Source organism: Acomys minous, assembly GCF_964271855.1.
Source record: "Acomys minous genome assembly, chromosome: 2".
In the NCBI taxonomy this organism is placed as follows: domain Eukaryota; kingdom Metazoa; phylum Chordata; class Mammalia; order Rodentia; family Muridae; genus Acomys; species Acomys minous.
Window position 1 is genome coordinate 67,729,255 of NC_140484.1, and position 26,522 is coordinate 67,755,776.

General features: G+C 45.3%; 1 protein-coding gene across 1 annotated transcript in view; it reads right to left on the reverse strand.

Annotated features, from left to right (window-relative positions):
- The window catches only part of LOC311609661 (scavenger receptor cysteine-rich domain-containing protein DMBT1), a gene marked incomplete at its 5' end in the record, with an annotated part of 112,701 nt that extends 86,900 nt beyond the window's left edge, over nt 1-25,801 (reverse strand). Inside the window, 7 exon segments of the mRNA XM_084802907.1 lie at nt 4,250-4,312; nt 5,217-5,246; nt 9,209-9,271; nt 11,225-11,482; nt 16,144-16,488; nt 18,023-18,121; nt 25,738-25,801. Of these exon segments, the coding sequence (XP_084659033.1) occupies nt 4,250-4,312; nt 5,217-5,246; nt 9,209-9,271; nt 11,225-11,482; nt 16,144-16,488; nt 18,023-18,121; nt 25,738-25,801 (922 nt within the window).
- Between the last annotated feature and the right edge of the window lie 721 nt (nt 25,802-26,522).

Below are 26,522 nucleotides of genomic sequence, written 5' to 3' on the forward strand. Positions count from 1 at the left end.
TTATTATGGGATTCCAGGGTATAAGAAAGAATGGGCCTCTCATTCTTGTGCCTTCTCTTGGCCTCTTTTCCTTCTGTTTCTTTGTCCTATCCAACTACAATGTGATCGTTTTTATCTTATATTTTATTTTGTTATATTTTATAAACACATTTTAATAAGGTTTCCCTGTCTTTGGAAGTGGACATACAAATATAAACAACTGTGAACAGCCAAGGAATCTATATTCATTGTATAATTTACTTATTTATGTGTTTGGTGCTCTTGCTATTGAGAGCTGGGTGTGTGGTCCTCATGCTGCTATGCAAGCACTCTCCCCACTGAGCTATATCATGACTCTCTACAGGGATGTGCATAGGCAAATTTTATAGGTAAGAAAACTGAATCCTCAAACGGCACTGTTATTACAGTGAAAAAGCTGCCACAGGTGATATATAACTTACTGTTCTAATAAAACTTTATTCATAAAAAAGCAGGTAATTGGCTATAGTTTGCTAATGTCTATTTGTAAAGATGATTGGTCACAGGGCTCAGACCTGTGGTTCCTGTTCTTGCTAGGAATCTTTGAGACATCAATGTGCTGGCAGCTCCCTCACGCGTGCCTTTCCCCCTGGGGCACCCTCCTTGCCCAGCTTCATGTCTCGTCTCCTCTTTGACTTTGTATGGAGATCTCAGGCTTACTAGGTCCAAGAACTTTGATGCCTTCTTCCTCTCCAGAGCAAGACAAGACTGGGTGCCTCCTGCTCAGAGATTGGGGGCCTGCTTAGCCTGAGAACCTCCAAACAAGCAGAGATAAAGGGGCTGGAAGAAGGTTCAGTAGGTGAGAGCTTGTAGAAGTCTTAGTCTCCTCACAGTGGGGTCAGGTGGAGCCTTTGGGAGCTGACAAGGACCTGGGGGACTTGCACCCTTAGGAAAGAACTCCTCTCTTTTGCATCTGTGAGGCCCATCAAGATGTGTCACCTATGGCGCAGGAAGAGAACCGACCCTCACCTGTGCTGCTGAGGCTTGGCTCTCCCAGGCTCCAAGGCCATGAGAAATAACTTTGTTATTTTGAACCACTCATCTTGTGATGCTTTGCTTTAGCATCAAACAGACTAAGACAGACAGACATTCTGAGATCTTCCACATCCCACAGCCATGAGTCAGTGCTGTCTACCTTGGAGCTTCCTGTCACCAGGGCTCACAGCAAATGAGGAGTTTGGGGCCATCTCCAAGACATGGAAGACTCCTTCAAATGTTCAGTATCTGGGGTTCCCTTCTTCCCAGAGTCTGGAGCTTCCAGGTGGTTTTGAAAGACCATGCCCAATTCTGGCCCTTGGGTGCCTTTTAACCCCACAGTCTAGACTCTTCCTGAGGTATCTGCCCTGTGGTGCCGTCCAGATCACAGTTCCTTTGGCCAGGCCTCCTTACCTCCCCACTCTCTGGGTCACCATTATAAACTTTAGGAGGCCATGTGCACCACCACACCTGCCCCTTCCAGCTGCAGCTCCCACAGCAGGTACCTCCCTCTCTGCCCTCCTTGCCTCTCTGCCCAGCTTCTTCCTCCTCCAACTGTCTCCTCTAAGCGTTCTTCTCACACTCTCATTCTCTCTCTCTCTCTCTCTCTCTCTCTCTCTCTCTCTCTCTCTCTCTCTTCTCTCTCTCTCTGCATTCTTGTATTTATCTTCCTCAGAGTTCTAGACCAAGCCCCTCTCCAGGCCTTTAGCAGCTGGCAAAGACCACGCCCCATACAAGACAATTATCAGCTGTGGACAAGCGAAAGCCCAAACTAAAATCCCACACTTAGGATTAAAAAACAAAAACAAAAACAAAAATATGTTTACATATCAGAACCCAAAACTTGCACAAGTGTGTGTTTGTATATGTGTGTAGCCAAAAGTGAAGAAAAGATTAAGGTTCTGCACCAAGAAACATCATCTGGAAAACAAGTGAATTCATACTGGCCGTGAGAGGCATGAGAGTTAACAGGGAGGGCAGATTGGGGTCTGCTGCCACCATAGGTGTTGAGCCCTTGAGTTTAGTAAAAGGGCCAGAGTGAGAACATTTAGGTTCTGCTCAGTGGTGAATCCCTTAACTTCTAACTCCCCTTGTCTCAGAAGGGTCCTCTTAGGTCCTGAACAGGTGGTACAACTGCCTCACTGTCAAGCAGTTAATAGAATGTTGGATGGGGGCACGGGGTGTGGCAGTGGAGGAGGGGGTTGTAGTTTATGGTCCTTTGGAGACCAAGATCTTAGGATGCTGCAGTCAGATTATTGGCGTTATCACTTCAAATGGCTTGGGGACAATGTAAAGCCTATTTGAGCATGAGTCTCCCCATCTGCAAAAGAGACCAAGGAGCCTTCTCATATAGCTGTTGGAAAGTTCAGAAAAGAAAACCCATCAATAGCATTTGACACTGTGGATGAAAAGCACAAAGGTGATCTACCTAACAAATTTAGGCAAGAGCCACAAATCTCGTTTGAAATTTCTGATAGCCACAGTTGAAAAAAGAAAAGAAACAGGTAGAATTTAATTTTTTATTAAACTAGAATAATTTAGCATATCTAAAATATTATAATTTAAATATGTAAATAATATAAAAGCTCAACATTCTTCTTATGACACTTTAAATTTTTTGTATATGTGTATATGTGTGGCTTGTGTGCAGGTCTATGGGTAATGAATTGTATGTGAATCTGTGTGTGGTTTGTATGATAGTGTGCAGGTGTGTGTGTAATGTATGCACATGTGTATGTAAAGAGGCCAGAGGACATCTGGTGTCCTGCTCTATCATTTTCTGCCCTACTTCTTTGTGTCTGGATCTCCCACTGCACGTGGGTTAGAGTGTCAGCAAGTCCCAATGATCCTGTTGTCTCTGCTCCTTTCCTCTACTCCTCAGTTCTGGCATCATGTATGACTGTGTACAGATACTTATACAGATACTCATATAGGTGCTGGGGATCTGAATTCAGCTCCTGATGCTTACACATGAAGTGCTTGTACCTACTGGGCCATCTCCCAGGACTCTAAATAATTTACTTTAGAAAACAGCTGCATTGAGGCACAATTGATATATTAAAAACCCACATGTGTATTTGACCACATCCCCTGCATGGGGAGGCCTGGTGTCACTCAGAGGAAGGATAGCAGGCTACCAAGAAGAGACCTGATACCCTATGAGCATATACAGGGGGAGGTAATCCCCCTCAGTCACAGTCATAGGGGAGGGGAGTAAGGGGAAAAGGAGAGGGAGGGAGGAATGGGAGGATACAAAGGATGGGATAACACTTGAAGTGTAATATGAATAAATTAATAAAATATATTTTTTAAACCCACATGTGATTTAAATATATGCAGACTGATAAATATGTAGCCAGAATATGTCTGTGGAAACATCACCATAATCAAGAGAATGAGTCTATTTCCCACCTTCAACTTTCCTCCTTGTATGTGTGCAGCAAGAAGGCTTAATGAGACCAGCCTCCTTCACAAATTTTAAGTGCAAAATACTGTGTTTACATCCAGTAGCTCTCTAGAACTCACTTATGTTGCTACTAAAGCTTTCAGCCTGCTGGGCAACAGTGTCGCACTTCCTTAAGTCTTCAAAAGACCCAATATGTGCATGATATGCACAGTGCATCTCAGTCCCACTAGCTATGTTTCCAGTAGTTGGTAGCCACATGAATTCTGCAGACAGCCTACTTTTCCCTGTCACACCATGAATCACGCAATTGTATCCTTGAAAATGGCAGTTGCTACAATTGATGAAACAGCATCAACTATTATAATGATAAATGAAATTAGACTGTAATGGTGACTCCTCCCCCCACTACAACCAGGAAGAAGTGTGCCTGTAACTCACCGGCTTGGGAAAAATTACATTTCCTTATTTCAGATAGCCTGGTTCCTATTTCTTCCTTGACGTTGGCCAAGGAAGAAGCGCTACTTTAGCTTTTAAGTTCAGAGTCTGTGAAGTGACCCTTTGGTAATTTCTCTTTCTCTAATACAGGTGCACCCTTGTATCTTATACTTTTCGCTTGCGAAATGAGAAGTCATAACTTCAATATTCTTTGGCAGTAAAATTACAGACAACAATCAAGCATAAAGTGAAGCTGGCCAGGTTAAGTCCAGTCTCCCTCGGTCCCTTTTCCTGCAAATCACACGATCTCAGGTGAAGCATTATTGGCACCTGGTGGTTGCAGAACCTTTGCTCACCACCATAGACAACTTAGGAACTACAGTAAATTCAGTGACGGTGGTGATGAGGTCCTACCTGATGCAGTGGAACTCGAGGCGAGTTTAGAAGATGGCTGAGCTGAGATGGCAGCAGGCAAAACTGGAGTAAAAATAACAAAGTAACAGTAATTGTTCATGGTGATCCGAGGGCAGCACGGCACTCAGGGCTTCCTGTGACTTCACATGGTATAGTTTTGCCCCAAGTCTGAAGTGCCCACCACAAAAGTGGTAGAAATGCTAATGTATCTCCTAGCCACTGACCCTACACCTCCTAGACTCAAAAAGTGTTCCCTAACTCATCTCTGCCAAGTTTAAAGTCTAAGTGCAGGTATTAGATATGGACATATGAGCATGCCTGTGAGATGTTGTCATAATTGCATTAATTGAGATGGGAAGACCTGACCACTGTGGGCGGTGCCATTTCCTAGGCTGGGATCCCGACCTGTGTAAGTGAAGAAACAGCTGAGCAGCAGCACGCATTCATCACTCTGCCTCCTGTTTATTGACCTGGTATAGCCAGTGCTCTAAGCTCCTGCTGCCTTGTTTTCTACACCATGATGAACTACTTTAAGTCATAAAAGTATGCCATAGCAAACCCATACAATAGACCAATATGTGAGCAAATGGGTCTTCCTCCAAAGGAAATTGAAAACCTGTCATTACCAAAACTGAGGAAGTTTGTACACTCCCAGAGTAGCTAATCACACTGTGCTGAACAACTAATTATAAAAGCCTATATAATCAAAATATTTTTTAAAATTTCCTAAAATAAAGGCACCATGAGTTCTTTTTTAGACAGTTTTAGATGGTTAGTGAATCTGTTGCAGTGATGCCCTGGAGATGATTCTCGCACAAATCCAACATCCAAGACAGGTTAAGAGAATCTCTCAGGGACACAACTGAACACCTACTGGCTCGTCTTCCCTCCTGGATTTAGATGGGTAAACAGGCCTTCCCAGAGGAAACAGCAATAATAACAGTGATAATAATAATAAATCTCTTACCTGATAATATGGTTGCTGGATTTCTATCACCTAGTGACACAAATAAATCAAGATATTTCTTATTCAATTCAACCGAGTGACTGTTACTTGCCATATTTATTAGTCTAATGTGATAGGTCTGAAATACAAACTAGAAAATCAATTCTTGGTGAAATGCAGGCTCTTGGGATTAACAGAGTCCAGGAAACAATTGCCTAGTTGATTGCCCTCCTGAAGATTTTCAGGGTAAAGCTTTTATACATGACTTTTTAAAATAACTGGGAGTGAGTAGTCACCACAAGAACTCAGGGCCACTCATCCACTGTTCTCAAGTAGGCACAAAGTAAGAGGATGGTGACACATCCAGAACTGAGCTATATCCTCAGCTCATGTTTCCCTCAACCCTGAGTGGACCCTCAATGGACAACTCTATTAATCTTTTCTATACACATATAATGGCATTCTATTCCATATGTTACGTATTATAACATAATGTAATATGATATGTAGTATGTCACATATTATGATTTAATGTAATATGACAATTTAATTGTAGACGATGATATACAATGCGTCATAATTATTGTATATGTCAGATTATTATATTACTAATGTTGATTTATGATGTGGTTGCATCTTGAAAAAGATCATAAGTCAAAATATCTTGGGTTAAAATATCCTAAATAAAAAGTCTTGTGTAGTAGCTTGTGCTTGCCAAGCAGCTCTGAGGAAGTAGAGATAGGTAGATCTCTGAGGTTTGCTCGCCAGCTAGCCTAGTCTACTAGAGGAACTCCAAACCACTAAGAGACCCAGTTTCAAAGACAAGGCAGACCATATCTGAGGAAGGACACCTAGGGTTGTCCTCTGCATGCATATGTACCCAAACATACATGTACACACACACACACACACACACACACACACACACACACACACCTATGTATGTACCACACATGAGAACATGTGCATACCTCCCCAAAATATGACAAATGCATCTAATAGTAACAGAGTATCCTACAGATACTGGCTGTTTCCTGTGCTGCCTCATGGCTGGCAGGTTACCATGATTCACTGTGGCTACCCACTATAGGGAAAAGTGATTGTAATGCATGTCACAGATGTAAGAAAAAGATAAAATTCAAAATGAAAAACACCAAAGTATGCTTTTTATTTGATGCATATTCTTATAATCATGAAGTCAAGAAGTCATGTCAAGGCAACATAAGTAGGGACTATTTGTACAACTACTTAGTATATAATAACTATATACACATATATAGTTCTTCATATTTCAAATGGTTGATAGTAAAACATATATATATATATGTATATATATATATATATATATATATATATATATATAAATATAAGAGTAGTGACCAGATGGGTGGTAGGGAAATAAGTAGAAAGGCTATAAAACAGCCAACTGACCCTTAGCTAATTACTGGAACTGACTGTTTAAACTCTGAGCCTCCTGGGATTGGAAGGATAGTGGATATCCTGCACAATGGGCTGCTCCGTGCTTGGTAAGTGGCGTTTACTGAGAGGAAGTTGCTGCCTTTGTTCTGATAATGACTCATGTTAGAATGCTGTGACGTGCCCTTTTCACTCCAATTGGCATCTACTTAGAAGCTGTCTGTTACTGACCAGAACGGCTCTTGGCTCTTAGATAAAGATGAAACAGCCCTCTTTCATCAACTCCCTTCCCGAGGGAGAGAGGAGAAGGAGAACAGAGGACAGGCAAAAGATTAAAGCAAAAATAACAAAGATGATCTCAGATGGCGGTGGGACAGATGGATCATATAGAATGTGGCTGAGAAGGAGCCTGTTTGCATTATGTATTCAAGGGCATTCTCTCTGTTGGAGTGGTTGGAGTGGTATTTTATCTGAGACTTGATAAAAAAAAAAGTATGGGGGAAATGTGGAGGAAAAAAGGGACTGAAGGAAGATCTGGGACTGGTCCTAAGTTGAGACCACTTTGTCTATTTCAAGGGCTGGACAGAGGGTCAGAAGCAGACCTAATGCAAGATAAAACATTTCCTCAGTGGTCAGAGACATACATGGAAGCCTGTGAGTGGTATATACCTTTAATCTAATTCCAGCACTTCGAGGATCATGAGTTCAGTTTGGGAGGTATATATTCATTCTAAGTTCCAAGTTATCATGACTACATAGTTTTCATAATTATACACACACACACACACACACACACACACACACACACACACACACACACACTGAACAAGTGAGCAAGTGAGTGAGCGATGGAGACAGAGAGAAAGAGACAGAAAGAGACAATAAAACCAATGAAGCACTCTTAGGGAGGTTTTGAGTACAGAGCCATGATCCAATTTACCATTTGTGGGGTGGGGTATAACAGAGGTAGGTGGCGGCTTAGAGCACTGTTGCCATCAGTAGGACAAAAGATGACAAGACTCTCGGGGTTGAAAGATGCTGAAGAGTTTAGCATATGTTTTGAAAGTAGAGACAGAGTTTTCTGAAGTATTAGCTGTGTAAGGTGAAGGGAGGAAAAACGAGGAGCATCTCCAATTTCTCCTGCTTATGGCCACTGAGCAGGGTGAGTGTGATGCCTGTAGCACCAGCTCTCCACCATGACCAAGTTAAGTATGATACCATCCAAGCAGCTAGCACAGCTCCCCTGACTAGCTAAAGACATTGTTTGGGGAGATTTAATTAATTTTCAGATTCTGTTTTTAATCATCAAAAAGTGAATATTTTTAAAGCACCCAACTCAAAAGTTTCTTATAAACATTAAATAAGTCATGCATAGAGCATGTTTAGAGTTAATTCATTCAGTACTGGAGTCAGGAACCAGTGGAATCTGTCCTACCTCACAGCTAGGTCTACACACACTACACACACACACACACTACACACACACACACACACACACACACACACACACACACACACACACACACTCATGTCCCCCCTGTGTGTGTGTGTGTGTGTGTAGTGTGTGTGTGTGTGTGAGAGAGAGAGAGAGAGAGAGGTTGATGCTGGTATTTCTGTAATCATCCATCACTCGCCACCTTGTTTTTGAGACAGGCTTTCTTACTGAACTTGGAATTCATCAATTCAGCTAGGCTGACTAGCCAATAAGCTCCAGAGATCTGACTGTCTCTACCCTCTCAGTACTGGGGTTTGAGGTACCTACCACCAAGCCTGCCTTTTATATGGGTGCTATGTCTTCTGCTTGCACAGGAGTTTTCTTTTTCTTTTTCTTTTTCTTTTTTCTTTTTAACCAAATAACCATCACCCAGCTCCAAAACCTGATTTTGCAGAGAAATTTTAGGTGGGAACAGACAGACCCATGATTTCATGATTGCCTGAGGCTGGTTTCACATTGTCTCAGCTGTTTAGTCACTACCAAGACACTACCTGGCTTGTGAAACGTGAATGTTCCAAAAGGGGTTCTGGCCTCTGAACTAAAGACTAAAACAAGTAGTGACTCTGTGAGTTAAGCTGTCACCCAGAACTGTCACACACTTCAGCAGTGTTGGTAACTTGTCCCATTCTGAGCCTGTGACCTTAAACCCATATGGAGTACTGTGAGGCAGCTGTTTTGTCTCCTCTTTAAGAAGCACATAAATGGACTAGGCGTGGTGGTGCACCCCTGTAATCCCAGCACTCAGGAGGGAGAGGCCAGTGGATCGCTGTGAGTTCAAGGCCAGCCTGGTTCACAAATTGAGTCCAAGGCTACACAGAGAAACCCTGTCTTGAAAAGGAGGAGGAGGACGATGAGGAAGAGGGGGACGAGGAGGAGGAAGATGAGGAGGAAGAGGAGGAGGAGGAGGAGCACAAGGAGAAGGAAGAGGACAAGGAGCTGTTATGATCACTGTCACTAGTGAAGTGGCAGAAAGGGGGCCCAAACCCTCTGCCACCAAACTCCTGAAGGGGTGACTATGTATGGATTATACAAGACATTCTCTCTGAACTTGGCTCAGCAAGTGGCTCAGAAGTAAGCGTCAAATGAAGGGATCAGTTCTTACCTTGGGGCCTCGCCACTGGCTCCTGGCCATTCCCTGTAGGGAGAGGGGTTGAGAATTCAGTGGCTATTGGAGTAAGAAAACAGCTAACAGCATTTGGGTCAGATTACTTCCCCAGCTATTTGTTTCACATGGTTCAGAAGAATGCTCACAAAACACTCAGTCCCGTGAACTATTCAAAGAGTTTATGCCACCTTCTTAATGGGGATGGGGGAGGGGAGTTTGCCTTAACAAGCAGCTCCCTTGGGGCAAATGAAAATGGCAGTATTGCAGAATAACTCAAACTTGAGTAATCGAAACAAAAAATGAATTTATCATTTAGAAGGAGTAAAGTGAGCAAAAAGCATTTGCTATTTAACATCAGGAATATCTTAAAGTTAATCTTTTAAATTTTTATTTATTTTTAAATATATTGGCTTATTTTTGTGTATGGGTGATTTGGCTGGATAAATGCATAAATGCAGTGCATGCATGTCTGGTGCCCACAAGAAGGTCAGAAGAGGGTGGCTCAGAGATCCCCTGAAATTAGATGGTTGCAAGCTGTCATATAGGAGCTAGGAACAGAACCCAGATCCTCTGCAAGAGCAGCAAGTGCTCTTAACCACTGAGCTCTGTGTGTGTGTGTGTGTGTGTGTGTGTGTGTTGGTATGTGCATGTGGGTACAGTGCCCATGGAGGCAGAAGAGGATGTTAGATTGCCTGGACCTGGACTTATATGCCTTTGTGAGCCTCTCAACATGGGTGCTGGGAACTGAACTTGCATCTTCTGTAAGAGCAGTATATGTTCTTAAGTGCTAAGGCCACCTCTCTAGCCCTGGGTAACATCATAATGGCCCAGGAAGGCAGACATTGTGACCACTGGAACCAATAGAAGTCCATTCCCACTTAACCCTTTAATTTTAATCCAGTGTCCCTTCCCACTTGGTGCATCAATGTATTTTGCCATTGATAATGTGTTGAAAATTAGTCCTGTGGTTGGTGGAAATCGAGAGTCAGGTTTGTATTCCTAGACCAGTGGTTCTAAGTTAGGGCCAATTTTCTCTGTAAGGGGACATATTAGAGGACATTTCAACTGTTGCAGCTGCTACAGTTGTTGGCTGGTGGAGACCAGGCATGCTATGAAATAACTCCAATGCACAGGGCAGCCCCCCCACCACCACCAACCCCAAATGTCCACAATGCTGGGATGAGAAGCCCAGCATCACACTGATCTCAGTCTTCTCTTTCTTCAGGGATTTTCACACCAATACCTGCCACAAAATAAAAACTGGCAGGGCAAACTCAAGCTATTCTAGGTCACAAATTCTATTTCTGTATATGTGTACAGGTACACGTGTTGGATAAGCAGAGGTCAGAGGTCAGCTTCCACCTGCCTTGTTTTCTAGGCCAGGGTCTGGCCAGTTAGCACAACTGCTCCTGCCCTTAAAAAAAAAAAAAAACATAGGTTCTTGGGATCATTCTCAGGTCCACATGATTATGTAGCAATCTCTTTACCACCTGAGCCATTTTACCAGATCGCTCTAATCTTTTGAGACAACAGCTCCTTTATGTAGACCAAGCGAGCTTGGAACTCACTTTGTTATGAGGGCTAGCCTTGAACTTTCCACTAGCTTTCTACCTCACCTCCCAGAGTGCTATGCACCACCACAGGGCTTGCTTTGGACTGTGAGTATTAATGGGAATTTTTTTTTATCTTCATGCCTCACAGTGCCTGTGCGTGAGTCATTCGCTAGTGAGTCAGATTGACTCTTTATGAGATGTCTTGAAACCATTACGATGGAACTGCCCACGTCTGCCACTCTGTTTCCTGTATAAAACCCATTTCAACGTCTAGTGTCTGAAAATCCTGAGCTCAAGTCCTGAGCACGTAAATTACCCATGGCTCTTTACACCTGGCCCTACCCGAGCTGCAGAGCCAATTTGTGATCGCAGCTGCGGAGACAAAGGTACGGACAGGGATTGAGGCAGATGCGATCTTGATAACAAAATGTGCATTGTTGGAGGGAGAGGCGGCTCTTACCTTCACAGATGACACTGGCATCTTCTCCAGGACCACAATTATGTAGGTGCCAGCCTGCATGAGAACATTGTCCCAAAAACCTCTCTGTCCCAGTACAGGCCACCTCATCCAGCAGAAACTCCCCTGGGCCATCACCAAATCGTGCCCGGGCTGGGGCTTCGAGGGCACACCCGCAGTTCAGCTGTCGGCATACCACGTCGGCTTCACGCAAGTCCCACTGGTCATCGCAAACCCTGCCCCACTGGCCACGGTAGAAAACTTCAATTCGCCCGGAGCATGGTCCTGACCCATTCGTGAGCTGCAACTGTGGCCAGTCTTAAAGGTACAAAAGTACTGCTGGAAGGAAGCTACTCTGCTTGGATCCGCTAGGATCCTGCTGGGATCCAGCCTAGCTACACACTGAGCGCTCACTGTATGTGCACCACATCTGAGCAGATAGCGCAAGGGAGCCTCTCATTAGTAGTATGGACCTGATTTTTCTTTTCACAGAAGTCAGAGTCCGACAGCAAAGATGAATTCTGCCCCATCCTGAGCTAGAATTTACAGGAAGAGCTATGAGAAGTATCTGGCACATTCAACCCTTAGGGCAGGTCCCACTGGCAATACTTCCGTTTTTCTAAAGTGGATCCTTTTAAAGGAGAATTAAGCAGGAGTCTGCAAGCGTGCCAAGTACCAAGAAGCAAAGGTGCTGGTGGTGGGTGTTCATAACGGTGTAAGAGTGGGTGATGGGTAGTACGGATGGGGGCGGGGAGGTGTCTTGGTCTAAGTACTTGGACCAAGAACACGTAGGAAGAGGGTAGAGCTTCCTTCAACATAGTAAACAAAACAAGGCAATCAAAACAAAGTTCATAGAGTGTTGCAAATGGAGTGAACGCACAGGGGTTCTCTGCTGAAATCATCCTATTTGGTATGATTTATATGGCTGAATGTCTACCCACTAGTTAGATACGTGATACCCACCAAAACACACCACACAAGGAACTAGGGAACCTTGACTCACCACCAGGAAACGGCGTGAAGATCTCAGCATCTACGAGCAAAGATAAATAAACAGGAGTCATTCCCAAGAGAAAGAGCACACCTAAGTGGGCTGTATACATGGCTGCTCTTAGGCGTTAGCTGGCACCATGGCTGCATGCAAGAAGAGGAGCGTGTCCAGTAGGATCTGGTCAGTGGAAAGTGATGACGAGCTCAGGCAGCTCGGAGTCATTTACAAATTGGATTATGTGCACAAATACATCCACTTCCAGAAGATAGCAGAGTCAAAGGCTACAGAAGGGCACTCCTACGGGGAGAGCATCAACAGATTCAGTTGTTGGATAAGCCAAGGCTTTCCTCTTTCTTCCATTAGCCTGTGATGGAGGAACGGAAGAGACACGTCCTTGGACTCCCCTCTCTGTCTTCACGTATAAAAGACAGGACTCTCCTTAGTCACCCAGAGTTCAACCGCATCTTGAATTGTAATTTGCCAACCCTGGTGCGTTTCTCCTCCAGAGTCCTCTGAAATAAGTTTGGGCAACAAGAACAAAGCAGTCTGGGGTTGAAATTCTACCTGCATGGTTAAAGCCAAGGAATTTGTCTTTTCATTCGCTTTCTTTTGGTGGGCCTTTTTGGTTTAAATCCATCGTTTGTTTTCTGCCCTCTCCTGCCTCCCACTTGGGTTATGGTAGCAAAAGCCATCAGATGACTAGGGGAGCTTGTGGGTGCTCTATTAAAGACATGCTAAGGTCTTCGCTCTTACCAAGACCTCTTGATGCTTCATTGTCTGTGAGAATGTGCTCAGATTCTATGAGGAAGAGAAGAAGGTAGAATGCAAAGTGAGTCTACGGAAGAGGATAAAATCTGCAATGTCCTGCCTTGCTGATTGGCTTGCTGATGCCCTAGGACCATGTCCCCAGTGGAGATCTCAGCTTGGAATTGGTTACACAGGGTGAGTTCAGAAAGGCCAATGCTATCTGGGAAGGAAAATTCATTTACATTTGCTCAGTATCTGTGGGTGTGTATACATGTAAGTGTGAGTCCTGCTCAGGGTGTGCGCAGGTCTTTGAATGAGGGTTGGTTTGCCAAGTTTCTCAGCTTGAGATTGGAGCTGGAAGGGCCACGGGCTGAATAGGTGCGTTTTCTTAAGGGATTTATGCTACCTGGTATTAAATATTTCAAAAGCTGTTTCATATTAAAGTAAATGCAACTTTGGTATCGTTTAGACTTTGAAAATGAATGGGACTTGCTTAGGGTAGGCAACCCCGGGCCATGATGCTTGGGAAGTCCAACAACTGATTAGCCCATTATCAGTTCTCTCACTGACCAGTCAACTACTTGGTTTCCCAGTTAGCGTCCTTTGTCTTTCCTCCTTTGTCAGGAGAGGTGGGCACTTAAGGAGTTGGAATAGGGCAAGTGTGGGTTCTGATGATGAAGTCCTTGCTTTAGCTAAACCAAGATGATTAAGCTGGGGGACTTCCTGTACCCAAGATTGTCAGGTCTTGGAGTGAGTGTGTGTGTGTGTGTGTGTGTGTGTGTGTGTGTGTGTGTGTGTGTGTGTGTTCATTCTGGGGAGGCCAAGTGGATGAGACTACTAGCAGAGCAACAAAGACAACAGTGGGTGCATTAAAGTTCAGAGCATCTTCTCCAAACCCTGGGCATGTTTGGTGGGAAGACAGGGCATTAGTTATGGATGGCTCGAGTTCAAATATGTGCTGGGTGACTTTGGTCAAGAAAGCATTTATCTTAATCTTTCTTTCTTTTGATTTTTCCAGACAGGGTTTCTCTGTTTAGCCTTAGCTGTCCTGGATTCACTTTGTAGTAGACTAGACTGGCCTGGAACTCACAGAGATCCACCTTCCTCTCCCTCCCTGAGTTCTGGGATTACAGGCATGTGCCTGAGGATGGGATGGAATGGGAGACATACAAAATGCTTGCAGAACTGCAAAGTACCACATGAGCAGATAGGATTTAGGCTTTGAGGCAGTCTCAGGCAAAACAAATCAGAGACTCGTTACTCCTGGCCTTAGAATGCAAGACATGCTATGATTCAAGTTTCAATTCAACCTATCCACCAAAATAGCATATTTACAACAAATTACAGGGCAAACTTAATCAACTTTAAATCAGGAGAGAAGACAATCAGATGAAATTATTGGAAAGCGCTAGGCCCAGGTTTACACTTGGGTAAGGAGTTTTAGACAATTTCAGTCACTATGAAAGTAACTATTAATCAATCAGCTATCAATGTATCATTGATTATAGTTAGTTACCGAAGTCAGTATCTCCTCCTACACATGCTTGATTCTAAAGTGGAATTTCTCAGCTTCGGCACTATTACCATCTTACATGAACATTCTTTTCAGTAGAGAGCCATCCTGTGCATTGTAGGAGGTTAAAAAGAGTCCCCAATGCCACCCACAGACACCAGGGACATACCACAGTTTGACAATCAAAATGTCCAGATGCTTTCTAGGGCACAAAATCACCCCCAGTTGAAAACAACTACAGAACCATATACTTGAGAAGAGCTTCTAAGTTTCCCCAAAGTAAGATTATGCTTATGCTAATTTGTTAATTAGACTGTTCTCAGCCACCCCTTACCCACCAACTCCGGGTACCTGGTCCAAGCACTTGCAGCTCGGCCCATAGCGGTTGGGCTGAGCGAGGGCTCACAGGGCATGCTTTCAGAAGCATGTGGCACAATTCGATCTTAGAGCAGGGCTCAGAGTAAGGATAACCAGAGGAGCTAAGGCTGCCTTTCTCCTGCAGGCTGGAATGGCAGTTTCATAGGCCAAGACTTCTCTAAACTCCCTGCAGTGGGGAAGACCCCGACCCGGGCAGGGCTCATGACACCTGCAGTCACCATGAATGACATGCTGCTTGCTGGTGGGAGTGGGCATATGCAAGGAGGCCATTGTGTCCCCTGCTAGATTGCCCAAGCCTTCCACAGAAAACACTCGTTAGGTGAGTACTTAGCTCTCGGCCAGTGGATGGAGCCTCATCTCCTGCTTCTGGGAAGGTCGGATCTTTTTTTTTTTCTCCCCAAGACAGGGTTTCTCTGTGTAGCCTTGGCTATCCTGGACTCACTTTGTAGACCAGGCTGGCCTCGAACTCACAGAGATCTGCCTGTCTCTGCCTCCCGAGTGGGATTAAAGGCCTGCGCCACCACGCCCGGCCTCCGATCTTGAAATATGAACAGAGGAGACTTGGGAGGGGTTAGTTAGCAGCTTCAGTTAGCCTTTCTTCTCCCCCCTACGCCTTAACCTATCATCCGCAATTGGTTCACCATACTCTGTCTCCAGGAGCATCATTTCCCCCCAAAAGCAGAATTTTGGGGATCATGTTATTAGCAGACTGGATTTCAGGATATAAGGCAAGGTGGCGGGTCACAATGATTACTGTCACAATGATCACTCCCATTTAATTAGAAAAAAAAAAGCTATGAGATGTACAATGCTACACCAAGCACAGAGAGATGAGTGTGAAGACAGGACCAGTAAGGGGTTACCCAGGGGTACCTCCCTGTAATCCCACAGGGCCCACAATTAAAAGGAGCCCACCCTTCAGTGCTCTGCTGTCTCTGTCTTGACATTTCTCATAGCTCTCACACTGGGACCCACAAATCACATAACCCTGCAGCTGGCCCAAGGGTTTCCATTGCCAATCTATCTTCCTTCCAGTGTTACGGTTGCCACCTAAGTGGACACAGCAGGACCGGAGAGAAATAAAAGGTCCATTTCCAGCTGTTTCCCAAAGTCCATGAAAGAGAAGCGCCACACAAGTGTCATTCTGGAAGGTTCCTGAGACAATGAGCAGACAGGGCTTTTGATCCCCTAAGACAGTATGTGCAAAGGCTCGCTTTGGGGTGAGGGGTGGGGGAGGAATGATTGGATAAAGTAAAAAAAATCAAGTCTTGGAAAAGATGGAAAGTGATTTACCAGAGCAGATGACACCAATGTCTTCCTCGTGCCCACAGTTGTGAATGAACCAGCCAGCGTGGGAGCACTGCCCCAGGGAGGCCTCAGTCCCAGAACACTGCACGTCATCTAGAAGAATGGGGCCAGAGCCCTGGCCAAAGTGGGCCTCTCCCAGGGTGGACACGGCATCCCCGCAGCCCAGCTGCCGGCACACGACCTGCGCTTCCTTCTGGTCCCACAGGTCATCGCACACTGTGCCCCACACGCCTTCAAAATACACCTCCACTCGGCCAGAACACCTGCTAGAACCTTCCACGAGCTGCACAGGAAGCCAGTCTTTGGGAGAAAGGTATTCTCCACCCCCACCTGAGTGTTGGTGAATAGAGTCATTTCCCCACCAGCTTCCTGGAAGTCCTGCCTGTGTTCCCAGCATCTGGTTAAACCCTTTAGAGTGGTTCTCAGCCTTCCTAATGCTGTGACCTTTTAATATGCTTCCTCATGTCTTAGTGACCACCCCCCAAATCATAAAATTATTTCATTGCTACTTCGTAACTGTAATTTTGTTACTGTTATGACTCATAATGTAAATCTCTGATATGCAGGATACCCCATGTGCCACTCCCCTCAAAGGAGTAGCAACCCACAGTTTGAGAACTGCTGCTCTACACAGACATTTTTGTAAGGATCCCAGGGACCGTGTAGGATACTGTTGTCCCCATTGTAGCAGGGAGGAAAGGATGACAGTAGCAGCTGCTTCCTGGTGACAGAGCACTAGTTAAGGAGAACCAGAATGAGACCCCATAGGTCTCCCGAAAACCCTCCTTTGGGATAGAGTTATCCGTCACAAGTTTAGATCCTGCTCTGATGGCAAGCCACAAGACTTTGCTTTGTTCTTTTCAGTCCCTTGTCATTCTGTGTCCCAACTACCACCTACTCCAGCAAGACAATCTTCATCTAAGAAGACAGAAACTGACCAAGTCCACCCGCTTGGTACTTCAGTCCAAGAGCTTGGATTCTTGGGTCATTTCCACCGCGCCCTGTGGGTACTGGGAAACGCAACTGCTTGGAGAACGCGTAGCGTGCATTCTGCCCAGGGACAGGCTGCCCTCTGCTGTCGCTTGGCACTCAACATTTTTACCTGCCAGCACTTCGCTGGGCAGCAGCCTATTTGCTGTCCCAGTGTTCTCAAGGGGCAGCAACCTTTGCTAGGACAATGGATAGAAAACAACCAAAGGTGAGGGTATGCCTGGGTCAGCCACTAGCTATGCAATCAGTACATGTGGAGCCACTTAGCGTCTCTTTTCCTCATCTGCAAAAGAAAACAGTGCATACCTTAAAGAGTGACCACGAAGCAAATACAGGTGAAGTGCCCGGCACAGAGGGAACACTTAGGAGCCATTTTTTATCATCTCCATTTTACAAACCAATAATTACATAGTCGAGGACTGTTGAGGGAGGGCTGTGACAGAGTGGGCGTGCTCTCTTGCTATCTCTCTGCTTCCCAGTCACCACAGAGCAGGAAAGTGTGGCCCTCAGACAGACCCTGTTGCCATCTCTGAGGAAGCTTATTAAATATGAAGGTTCTGGGGTACGCCTGTGTCTAGGGGTGAGGCCCGAGACTGTGTGTTCAACACGCTGTCATTCCCACGCATGCCAGCACTGGAGAACACCTTTCCTCACTGATGCAGAAGAACCATGCAGATAGAGAAGGCTCTGACCGCATTTCTGTCTTGTTAGGCACAGAGAACACTGGGGTGTGTTTCTGTCTGAAGATGAGGAACTCATCCTACTGAGTGTGGACTGTCTATCCCAGGAGCTTTGGTGTCTTTCCACCTCAAGGTTCCCATATTCCCTTGCCCCATCCTCCTGCAGGCATGGCCATTGTCTGGCTAGGGCTCACCATCTTGCTGTTCTATGGACATGCCTTGGACGGGGCTTCTCCTCGGCCGTCCCTTCTCCAGCCTTGCACCGGATCCTCTGATGTCCGTCCTGTAACAAGCTGAGATGCAACCTCCATGTTAGCGCTGTGTAGGGACCCCTGAACACAGTCAACCCCGGTTCCCATGGAAACCTCCTAGGCCTTGCTCCAAACCCGCCAATCCCCAGGCACAAGAGAGCAGGACCTGGGGATCTAAATTTGCAGCCACCAGAATAGAGGTGCCAACAGGAAAGAACCAGTTTCCCTTAAGCCCCTGTCTTGGGGCGCACTTAGTCATAAAATTCCCTTTTTCTGTCAGTTCCGTGTTAATTTCAGTTATGTTGACAATTTGTCAGCCAGTATATTTCACTATGATTCTCTAGCAGTCTGTGGTTATGTTGGATTTCCTCTTAGGAAGTGACAGTTTATATATAAATTCTACTATACTCTTAGTTAATTCGGTGTTCCTAACATTTTTAAGACTATCTTTTTAAAACAATTTTTCTGTTAAATTTTTTTTCTATTCCTATTTTCATTATCCACTTTTTCTCATTTGGGAAGATCCTAAGGATTGTTTAGATTTTGAATTCACAAAATCTGCCTGCCTCTGCCTCCCAAGTTCTGGGATTAAAGGCCTGGTCCTGGTTTTTGTTTTTCAAAGGTATATTTGGTTAGTAAAGGTATATTTGGCTTCTACTCAGAATAAATATAGCAGGTCTTTGTTGTTGTTTTGTTTTGTTTTAAACTCCTTCCTGACTTTTCCTAGTCAGGAGCAATAACTTTTTCTAATGTCACTATTTGCAAGCCAGAACTGTCCCTTGCAACCCCTTCCTGGGTCCTTCAGCCCATATCTCTGCTTTAGCCACTGCGAGGTGACTCCCTACTCGGTAGACAACCTAGAACCCAGGCCTATGGTACTATAGGGAAGGGCAGTTTTGCAATAACTTGATCAATTGCCAGATGCCTGTTGGGAGAGCCAGCTGTGCTTTGACATTGGGTGATGCCCTGAAACGGATCAAAAGTGACCCGGTCCTTCTGTCCTCTTCACAGATGAAAAACCAGATCAGGCGGCTTACAGACCCCTGAGCAGAGGTATGATTTAGGCAGCAAGAGACTGCAGCTCTCTCTAAGGCTCCGGGAGGTCCAGAGTTGGTACTGCTGGCCTCTATTCAATGGTCATGGTGTTCCCTTTTGAGCACTGTCCAGTCCCTGATCTGAGCTGATTTGGAGAGACTCTGCCACAAAGAAATTAGGACACCCAGAGTCAAGAAACTTTCTCAGACCCACGGCTGACAGGAGGCAGTGCCCATGTTTGGTTCTGGAGGATATTCAACCTCTAGAGCACCTGGCTTCCCTAGTGTCACCTTCATCTTGTCCATGGCCCATGGCTTAGCTTTCCCTTCCCAGCCACTGTCTTACTGACAGGTTGTCTTCCCCTCAGGAAGACGCCTCAACCCGTCCACTTCTAGCACATGTCTTGAACTACTAAAATTCCCACATATGAACATGGCCATTCAGACAAGACCAACCCCAAGTCATCAGCTGTGGTTCTAGATGCAACTGGGCAAATTGGTTGAGGTAATACAAACTAGCCCAAGCAAAGCAGGTGCTCTTTGCTACACTCACCAAAGACAAGAAAGCTGAACACCAAAGTCCTGGGGGTGCTAGCCATCCTGGCATCATTTGTTTCCTGAGATAATCAGTGAACCAGTGTCCCAGCGGACACAGGGGAGACGCCCAGCAAGCTGTCAATAAATCAACTCACCAAACAAGGCAGTTTGAAATGCGGTTGCTCTTGCCTGTAAAATGGACCTCATTTTCCTTTTGCTCATTGTCGGACCTGGGATCCCAGGAAGCATGTTTGTATGAGTGAGAGTGGGCAGAGAGGACCACTTTGTCCCTGGTAATATTCAATCGTATTCTTCAAATACATTTCCTAAAGCTATGAAGTGGGGGAGTGGCCTGCTGTGCTGAAAATATGAATTCTGGTCGGTGGAATACTGAGTAGAGCTGCAAGGTAAGTAGAGGCAGGTAGGGAAGGGTTTTGAGTGTTAAACCACAGGTGTTGGAGGAACAGGTTGAACTTCAAGGTGGGGAGGAGGAAACAAATTCCTGAACCAGTGGTGGCAGCGGGAGAAGAAAAGGAACGGTGTGAGAGATCTGCCCTGGGTGACGGTGATGGGACTAGCCAACTAAGAAGAGAGAGAAGAAAGACCCAGAGTGCAGCTGCAGGGGTGTGCTTGGGGTGTAAGTCACGGGTAACGCTGGATGGGTTCTACGAATAGATTGTCACAGGTCAGGAAGCAGATTGAGCCACTGGTGGGTGGGGGGGGAGTGATTAGAGGGACCAGTTTAAGATGAGACAGGTCACAGGGCCAAGGAAGAACAAATGGCTGGGCTCAAAGATGCTAATCAGACTGATGCCATTGTCTCAAAAAAATAAAGGCTAGGGCGATCTTCTCTAAAAAGAGTAATTCCAGGAAAGAGATGGGGGTAGAATAGGGCTAGGAGGTGAGACGTGCAAGATCTGTGACCACTGGGCCAGAGTCTGGCTGTGGAGAAAGGGGGGGGGGCGGGACTTCCATAGCAGGGAGGATGAAACCAACTGCTGGTCTGTTACCTTGTTCTTTGAGTCAGTATTTTACTATGCAGCCCAGGCTGGCATCAGACTTGCCATCCTGCCTCAACATCCTGAACACTGTAACTGGTGGTCACCACCAGGCCTAGCTATCATCTCTGTATGGGGAGATAGGTGCTATCACCGGGGTCTGACCCCAGAGCCACACACAGGCCAAGGATGTATGCATGCACCCTACACCAAGCTACGGCAGCTCTTGATCATTCATATGGAAACTGATGGGAAAATCTCCCAGTCTTGAGTAATGCAAACTGCAACTCTACCTGTCTCCCAGCTAGAAGCTGTTCCCACCCCCTCTCTACAGAACTCCAGGGCAGCCCAAGGTGGGGACAAATGGTGTCTTGCCTGTTTGATTTCGAATGTTTGGAGTGTGTTAGTTGGAAACATGAGCTAAGGAGCTAGGGAATCATGGGAGATTTGAGGACTAGGCAAGGAGATAACGGATACTTTAGGCAGGAGGAGTGGGTGAGGACAAGGGGGCTTTCTTTAGGGCGGGGGAATAAGGAGAACAGTGTTTGAAGCAGGCTGCTCATGTGTGGTGTGTGTGTGTAAATGAGTGTGCAACATGAAAGTGTACTTGTGAACATGTAGATGTGAACGAATGCATGAAAGTATGTAGGAATGAATAAGAGAGTGTGGGTGAATGTGTGTGAGAGGTGTGTTAGCATATTTGAAAGAATGAATGTGTGTGTGCGCGCGTGTGCACACATGTGTGTATGCCCCCTACTATGTCAACTTGACATGAGCTACAGTCATCTGAGAAGAGGAAACCCCAACTGAGACTCAGTTGTAGGCAAGCCTGTTAGCCATTTTCTTAATTAGTGATGTGGGAGAGCCTGGTCCGTTGTGGGTGGTACCATCCCTGGGCTGGTGGTCCTGGGTTCTGTAAGAAAGCAGGCTGAGCCAAGCCCTGAGGAGCAAGCCAGTAAGCAGCACCCTCCACAATCTCTGCATGGCTCCTGCCTCTAGGTTCCTGCCCTGTTGCCATCGGTGGCGAACTGTGGGGCGGATCTCTAGAGCGAAATAAACCTATTCCTCCCCAAGCTGCTTTTGGTCATGATGTTTCATCACAGTGACTGTAAAACCCTGAGGGAGACAGTTATGTGTGAGTATTTACAGCCCCGATCCTCATTGCATTCACCAGGGCAGTGTGACATTTGCTTAGCATTTAACCAGCCAGTACATGGGACAGCAGGGCAGGCACCTTTCAGCAGCATAGTCGCAAGAAGTTGTCAGTTGACCACGATGGGATTTGTAGAGACTGCTTCCCTATTTACCTTGGGTAGTGTTGTGAACTGAAGCTTCCAGAAAAATAAGGACACTTGGGTTAAAGAGTATACAAGACTGGCTAGAACTTCTCAACTGTGAATCGTCTGAAGAATCAAAATCCTCTGGAGCTATTTTTAATCCCCTTAACAGCCATTTGTCACCCACCATCTGTTTTGAACCCAGCACTCTTTTTGAATATCAAATAACCCCTGGAATATATTCTTAGCAGACCCCTAGCTTCCACCAACTCAAAAGCTAGGACCGTCATCAGATATCACCTGAGACCTAGGTCAGAGATTTGCCCCTGTGTTAACACTGGCCTACACTTTATCTCCAACAGCCCACTTGTGGTGGCCATGAGGTGGCCCTGTGCATTTTTCGTGTGAATTGCCCCAGTAACACTTAAGGCTCCAGTGATCTGCAAGTTCCACAAAACCCTTCTTTCAGCATGTGACCTTGAGGGAGTTATACTCTGTCCCTGGGTGGTTGTTCTTAGAAGGTCACACTGGTCCCATTGTCTATTAGGCTCTTGTGAAATTATCAAGAGGCTGGCAAAGCCTATTACACCAGATCCTGTCACTAATCCTTGGCTCCTGGAAGCTCAAGAGCACCCCCACCTGAAAGCTGTAGACTGACATATCAGGGAGGGGCACAGCAAGAGCATGGATAGAGGTAGAAAGGTTGCAAAGGGTACAAAAATAAAGGAGGCACCAGGAGCCGGCGGCGGGGGGTGGGGGTGGGGGCACGGCGCAGGGAGGGGAGGGTCAGCCCTGCTGATAACAGACTTACATGTAGTGTCTACCAAATCAGTTGAGCTGCACAACTCTCCTGCTATTTGCAGAACACAGGTGAAAAAATAATCCTCTTAGTTTTGTTTTGGGAGAGGCTTGTGGGCAGAGGGACCCAGGGTATGACGCTCTTGCTCGTTGCTTTTCTATTCATGGTCTCAAAGACTTTAAATGGACCTCGATAGTGCTGGGAACCACGTTCCAGCATGGGACCACAGAAAAATAGTGTGTTCTCTGAACATGGAAGACAGCTCTAGCACATCGTAGGAGGTTAGCAAACTTCAAAGAGGACAGAGGTCAGGCAGAGAAGAGAGCTGAATGCTGTGGCAAGGTTATCAGTGCCCCATGAAAAGTAGCGACAGCCCTCCTTGGGACAGATTTTTATCATTGAAACATGAGTTTCATAGGGTGAGAGGTGGGGCTCAGGGAAAGTTAGGACAAGGAACACAGTTGACTCTTGCATGGGGGACCCACTTTGTTGTCCCCAGTGTTGGAAAAGGGAGCTGCCAGAACGCACTCTTAAGAGAACCACTGAATTTGGGGGTTACTCTCCCTCGCAGCTCTCAGATATTGTTAAACTTGTCTCCGATTGAGATTTATCTTTCCAATTCCCAGTCCTGCATCCATGCTAAGTCCTTTCCAGAGCCAATTCCAAACAGGCCTGGCCATACCCCAGAAGCACTTTCCAAAATCAGCCCCACCTATGGCTAGGGGCAAATCTCACCGGGAACTTTCTGGATTGGGCCAGAAGCCATTTTCATCCGCGCTTTGGTTGACATCCCCAAAGCCAAGACTGTCACTTTGTCTGTGCTCAATCCCAGCATCATCTTTGCCACAGGGGAGCTAGAATGATTAGGTAGGACTCTGAATTCTCTCAGAAGATTACAAAAGTTCTTATGTGTCGGGCAACCCCATCAGCTCCACATAGCATTGGTAGAGTTCATGGGTCCTCAGTGTTTATCTCCACAGCCTGTTATTCATAGAGGGAAAAGAAAAGTTCCTTTTCTGCTATATTTGGAAAGTTGAATCCATTACTTTAAAATTACTACTGAGGGGCTAAGGAGGTAACTCAGAGGCTAAAAGCATATACTACTCTTGCAGAAGACCTGAGTTCGGTTCCCAGCACATGCACTGAGCATCTCACAACTGCCTGTGAATCTAGCTCCAGAGGCGCTTACTTCTCTTCTGGACTCTGGGGTACTGTACTCAGTTAGGTGCACATGTCCACCCATGGAAACCTGCATACAACTAAAAGAAAAGGAAGGAAGGAAATAGCTACTGAAATATTGAAAGGTGGGGAAATATCCTGACTTCTTAGGGGAGCTTGTAAAATGGAGACATCATGGCTAAGGGTTGCAATCTGAATCCAAGATTTAATCATTTTATCTCTTCATTTGAGATGTAACCCACAACATATGTAACAGCAATTAGACTGATTGAGCAGTTTCTGTGTCTGGGGGACCCTTCCAAGTGTTTTACTAACATCATTTCATTGATCTACCCAATCATCTCATGCATCATACCCTTTTGTAGGACCAGGCATAGCAGCATGGGGATTCAAAACTTGTTCCAAGTTCTTAAGCCGGGAAAGGTAAGGCTTGAAGGTTCTAGTGGCTCCCAACCTTCCTAATGCTGTGACCTTTTAATACATTTCTCATGTTGTGGTGACCCCTAACTATAAGATTATTTTCATTGATACTTCATAACTGTAATTTTGCTACCATCATGAATCATAATGTAAATATCTGTGTTTTCTGATGGCCGTAGGTGACCCATGTAAAAAGGTTGCTTGACCCCCAAAAGGTCATGACCCACAGGTTGAGAACCACTGCTCTCTAGCAAGCATTCCCAGGCTTGAGTATTATAGGACATGTAGATTAAAAAGAAGGCACACAGCATTCAAGAAATCATTAAATAATTCCTTATGCTCTAGTACAACTTAACTGTTTTCAATATTGGAAACATTGCATAAACATATGCATACAATTATCTATAATCAAGTTATTTGTTTAATAAATATTTCCAAATATCCATTTGTATACTTTCTCACTTATACTCAAGTGAGAAAATTAAATGATAAAAGACTTTAATATTCCCCCTAAGCCACTGAACAATGATAAAAAATAATCAATATTATATAAATGTTTCTTTTTTAAGATTTATTTATTTATTATTTAATGCAGTGTTCTGCCTGCATTATGAGCTTGTAAACTAGAAGAGGGCACCAGATCTCAGTATAGGTGGTTGTAATCCACCATGTGGTTGCTGGGAATTGAACTCAGGACCTTTGGAAGAGCAGACAAGGCTCTTAAACACTAAGCCATCTCTCTGGCCCAAATGTTTCAAATTAGTATAGTCTCAAATGAAATTAAAACCTCACTAAACATACTAATAGAGAATGCACATTAAGACCAAGAATATCAAAGAGGTCAATTTACTTTTCATAAAGTAGAGATTTTTCAGAATAGAAATCTTTATAAGTCAAATCCAGATTATTTTATGCCATATCAAATATTTCAAGACAGGATGTTTTATTGACGTTTTCCAGATCCACTCAACACTAGAAGAGAAATGCCATCTCTAACTCAATACTCTTAGTGAATGCCAAACACCAAAATATGAACGCATGACTCAAAGAGCACTTCAAAGTCCCTTACTGGCTCACCTTGACCAACGGCCCTCTTCTCTATTTCCCTCCAGAATCCTACAAACAGAGCCAGTGTCCAGGAAAACAACTGACTGATGCTTTGTTCACAGAAAACAAATCTTTCATATAATATTTGACTCCACGTCCGTAAAAACGGATCAAGGTGATGTGCGGCTGATCACAGCAGCATCTTGCCAGTGGTTGGATTATGTCCAACAGAGCAATCACTCCCTTTGTGTTGGCTTGATTTTAAGCTGGTGCAGCAGAGGACAAGAGACAAATAGCCACACTTTCTCGTTCCAGTCTGTCACTAGGCATTAGCTGTGTAAAGAGCCCTGGGACATTAGCTGTGTACCTGCTTCAGGTTGAATCGCAGCGTGGAAGAACAGCAGCCAAAGTAGGCGGGCGCGGCAGCCCATGTTGGGAAGGCTCCAGCTACTGACTAGCCACAAGTTCCAGCCTTATATTCTCTCCAAGCTCCCTGGGGGGAGTGGCCTGGCAACCTGATGCTCATCTTCAGCTTGAATTGGCAGGCATCTAGAGCCGGGCATAGCAGTGCATTTGCTTTGGCGTCTTGCATGCTTGCTCTGGGAAGCAAGAGTGATTTGGCCTATTACATACATTCCATTAGAACAGTGGGAAGTCAAAAATCAGAGAGAAGGCATGCTAAGCAGTGTGCTGGCACCTGGCAAGCAGATAGAACCTTCTACGCCCTCAAGAGAAGCTACCAGGAGCCTAGATTCTTCCTAAGGTGTCATTACCTGTAGCGTATGGCCATTTCCAATGCAAGAGGCCTCTAGAATCCTACTTATCACTCAATGCTACCTCTCTCCTTTTCTTAAGATGCCCCATTCATCTCCAGTTGCTTACAATTACTCAATCTTCTGATCCCATAACACTCATTAAGAGTGCAATTTACAACACTCAGTGCATTTTGCCTTAGCTGTCATTGCTTGCACTGCAGTCTGATTTCCTTCACTGGCCTATTCCAGTTTCCTTTGTGATGAGCACCAGGATCCAAAGCAACTGGGGGCTGGAGAAGGTTTATTTTATCTCACAGCTTGTCACTGGGGGAAGTCATGACAAGAACTCAAGCAAGGCAGGAACTTGCAGGCAGGAATTGAAGCAGAGGCCATAAAG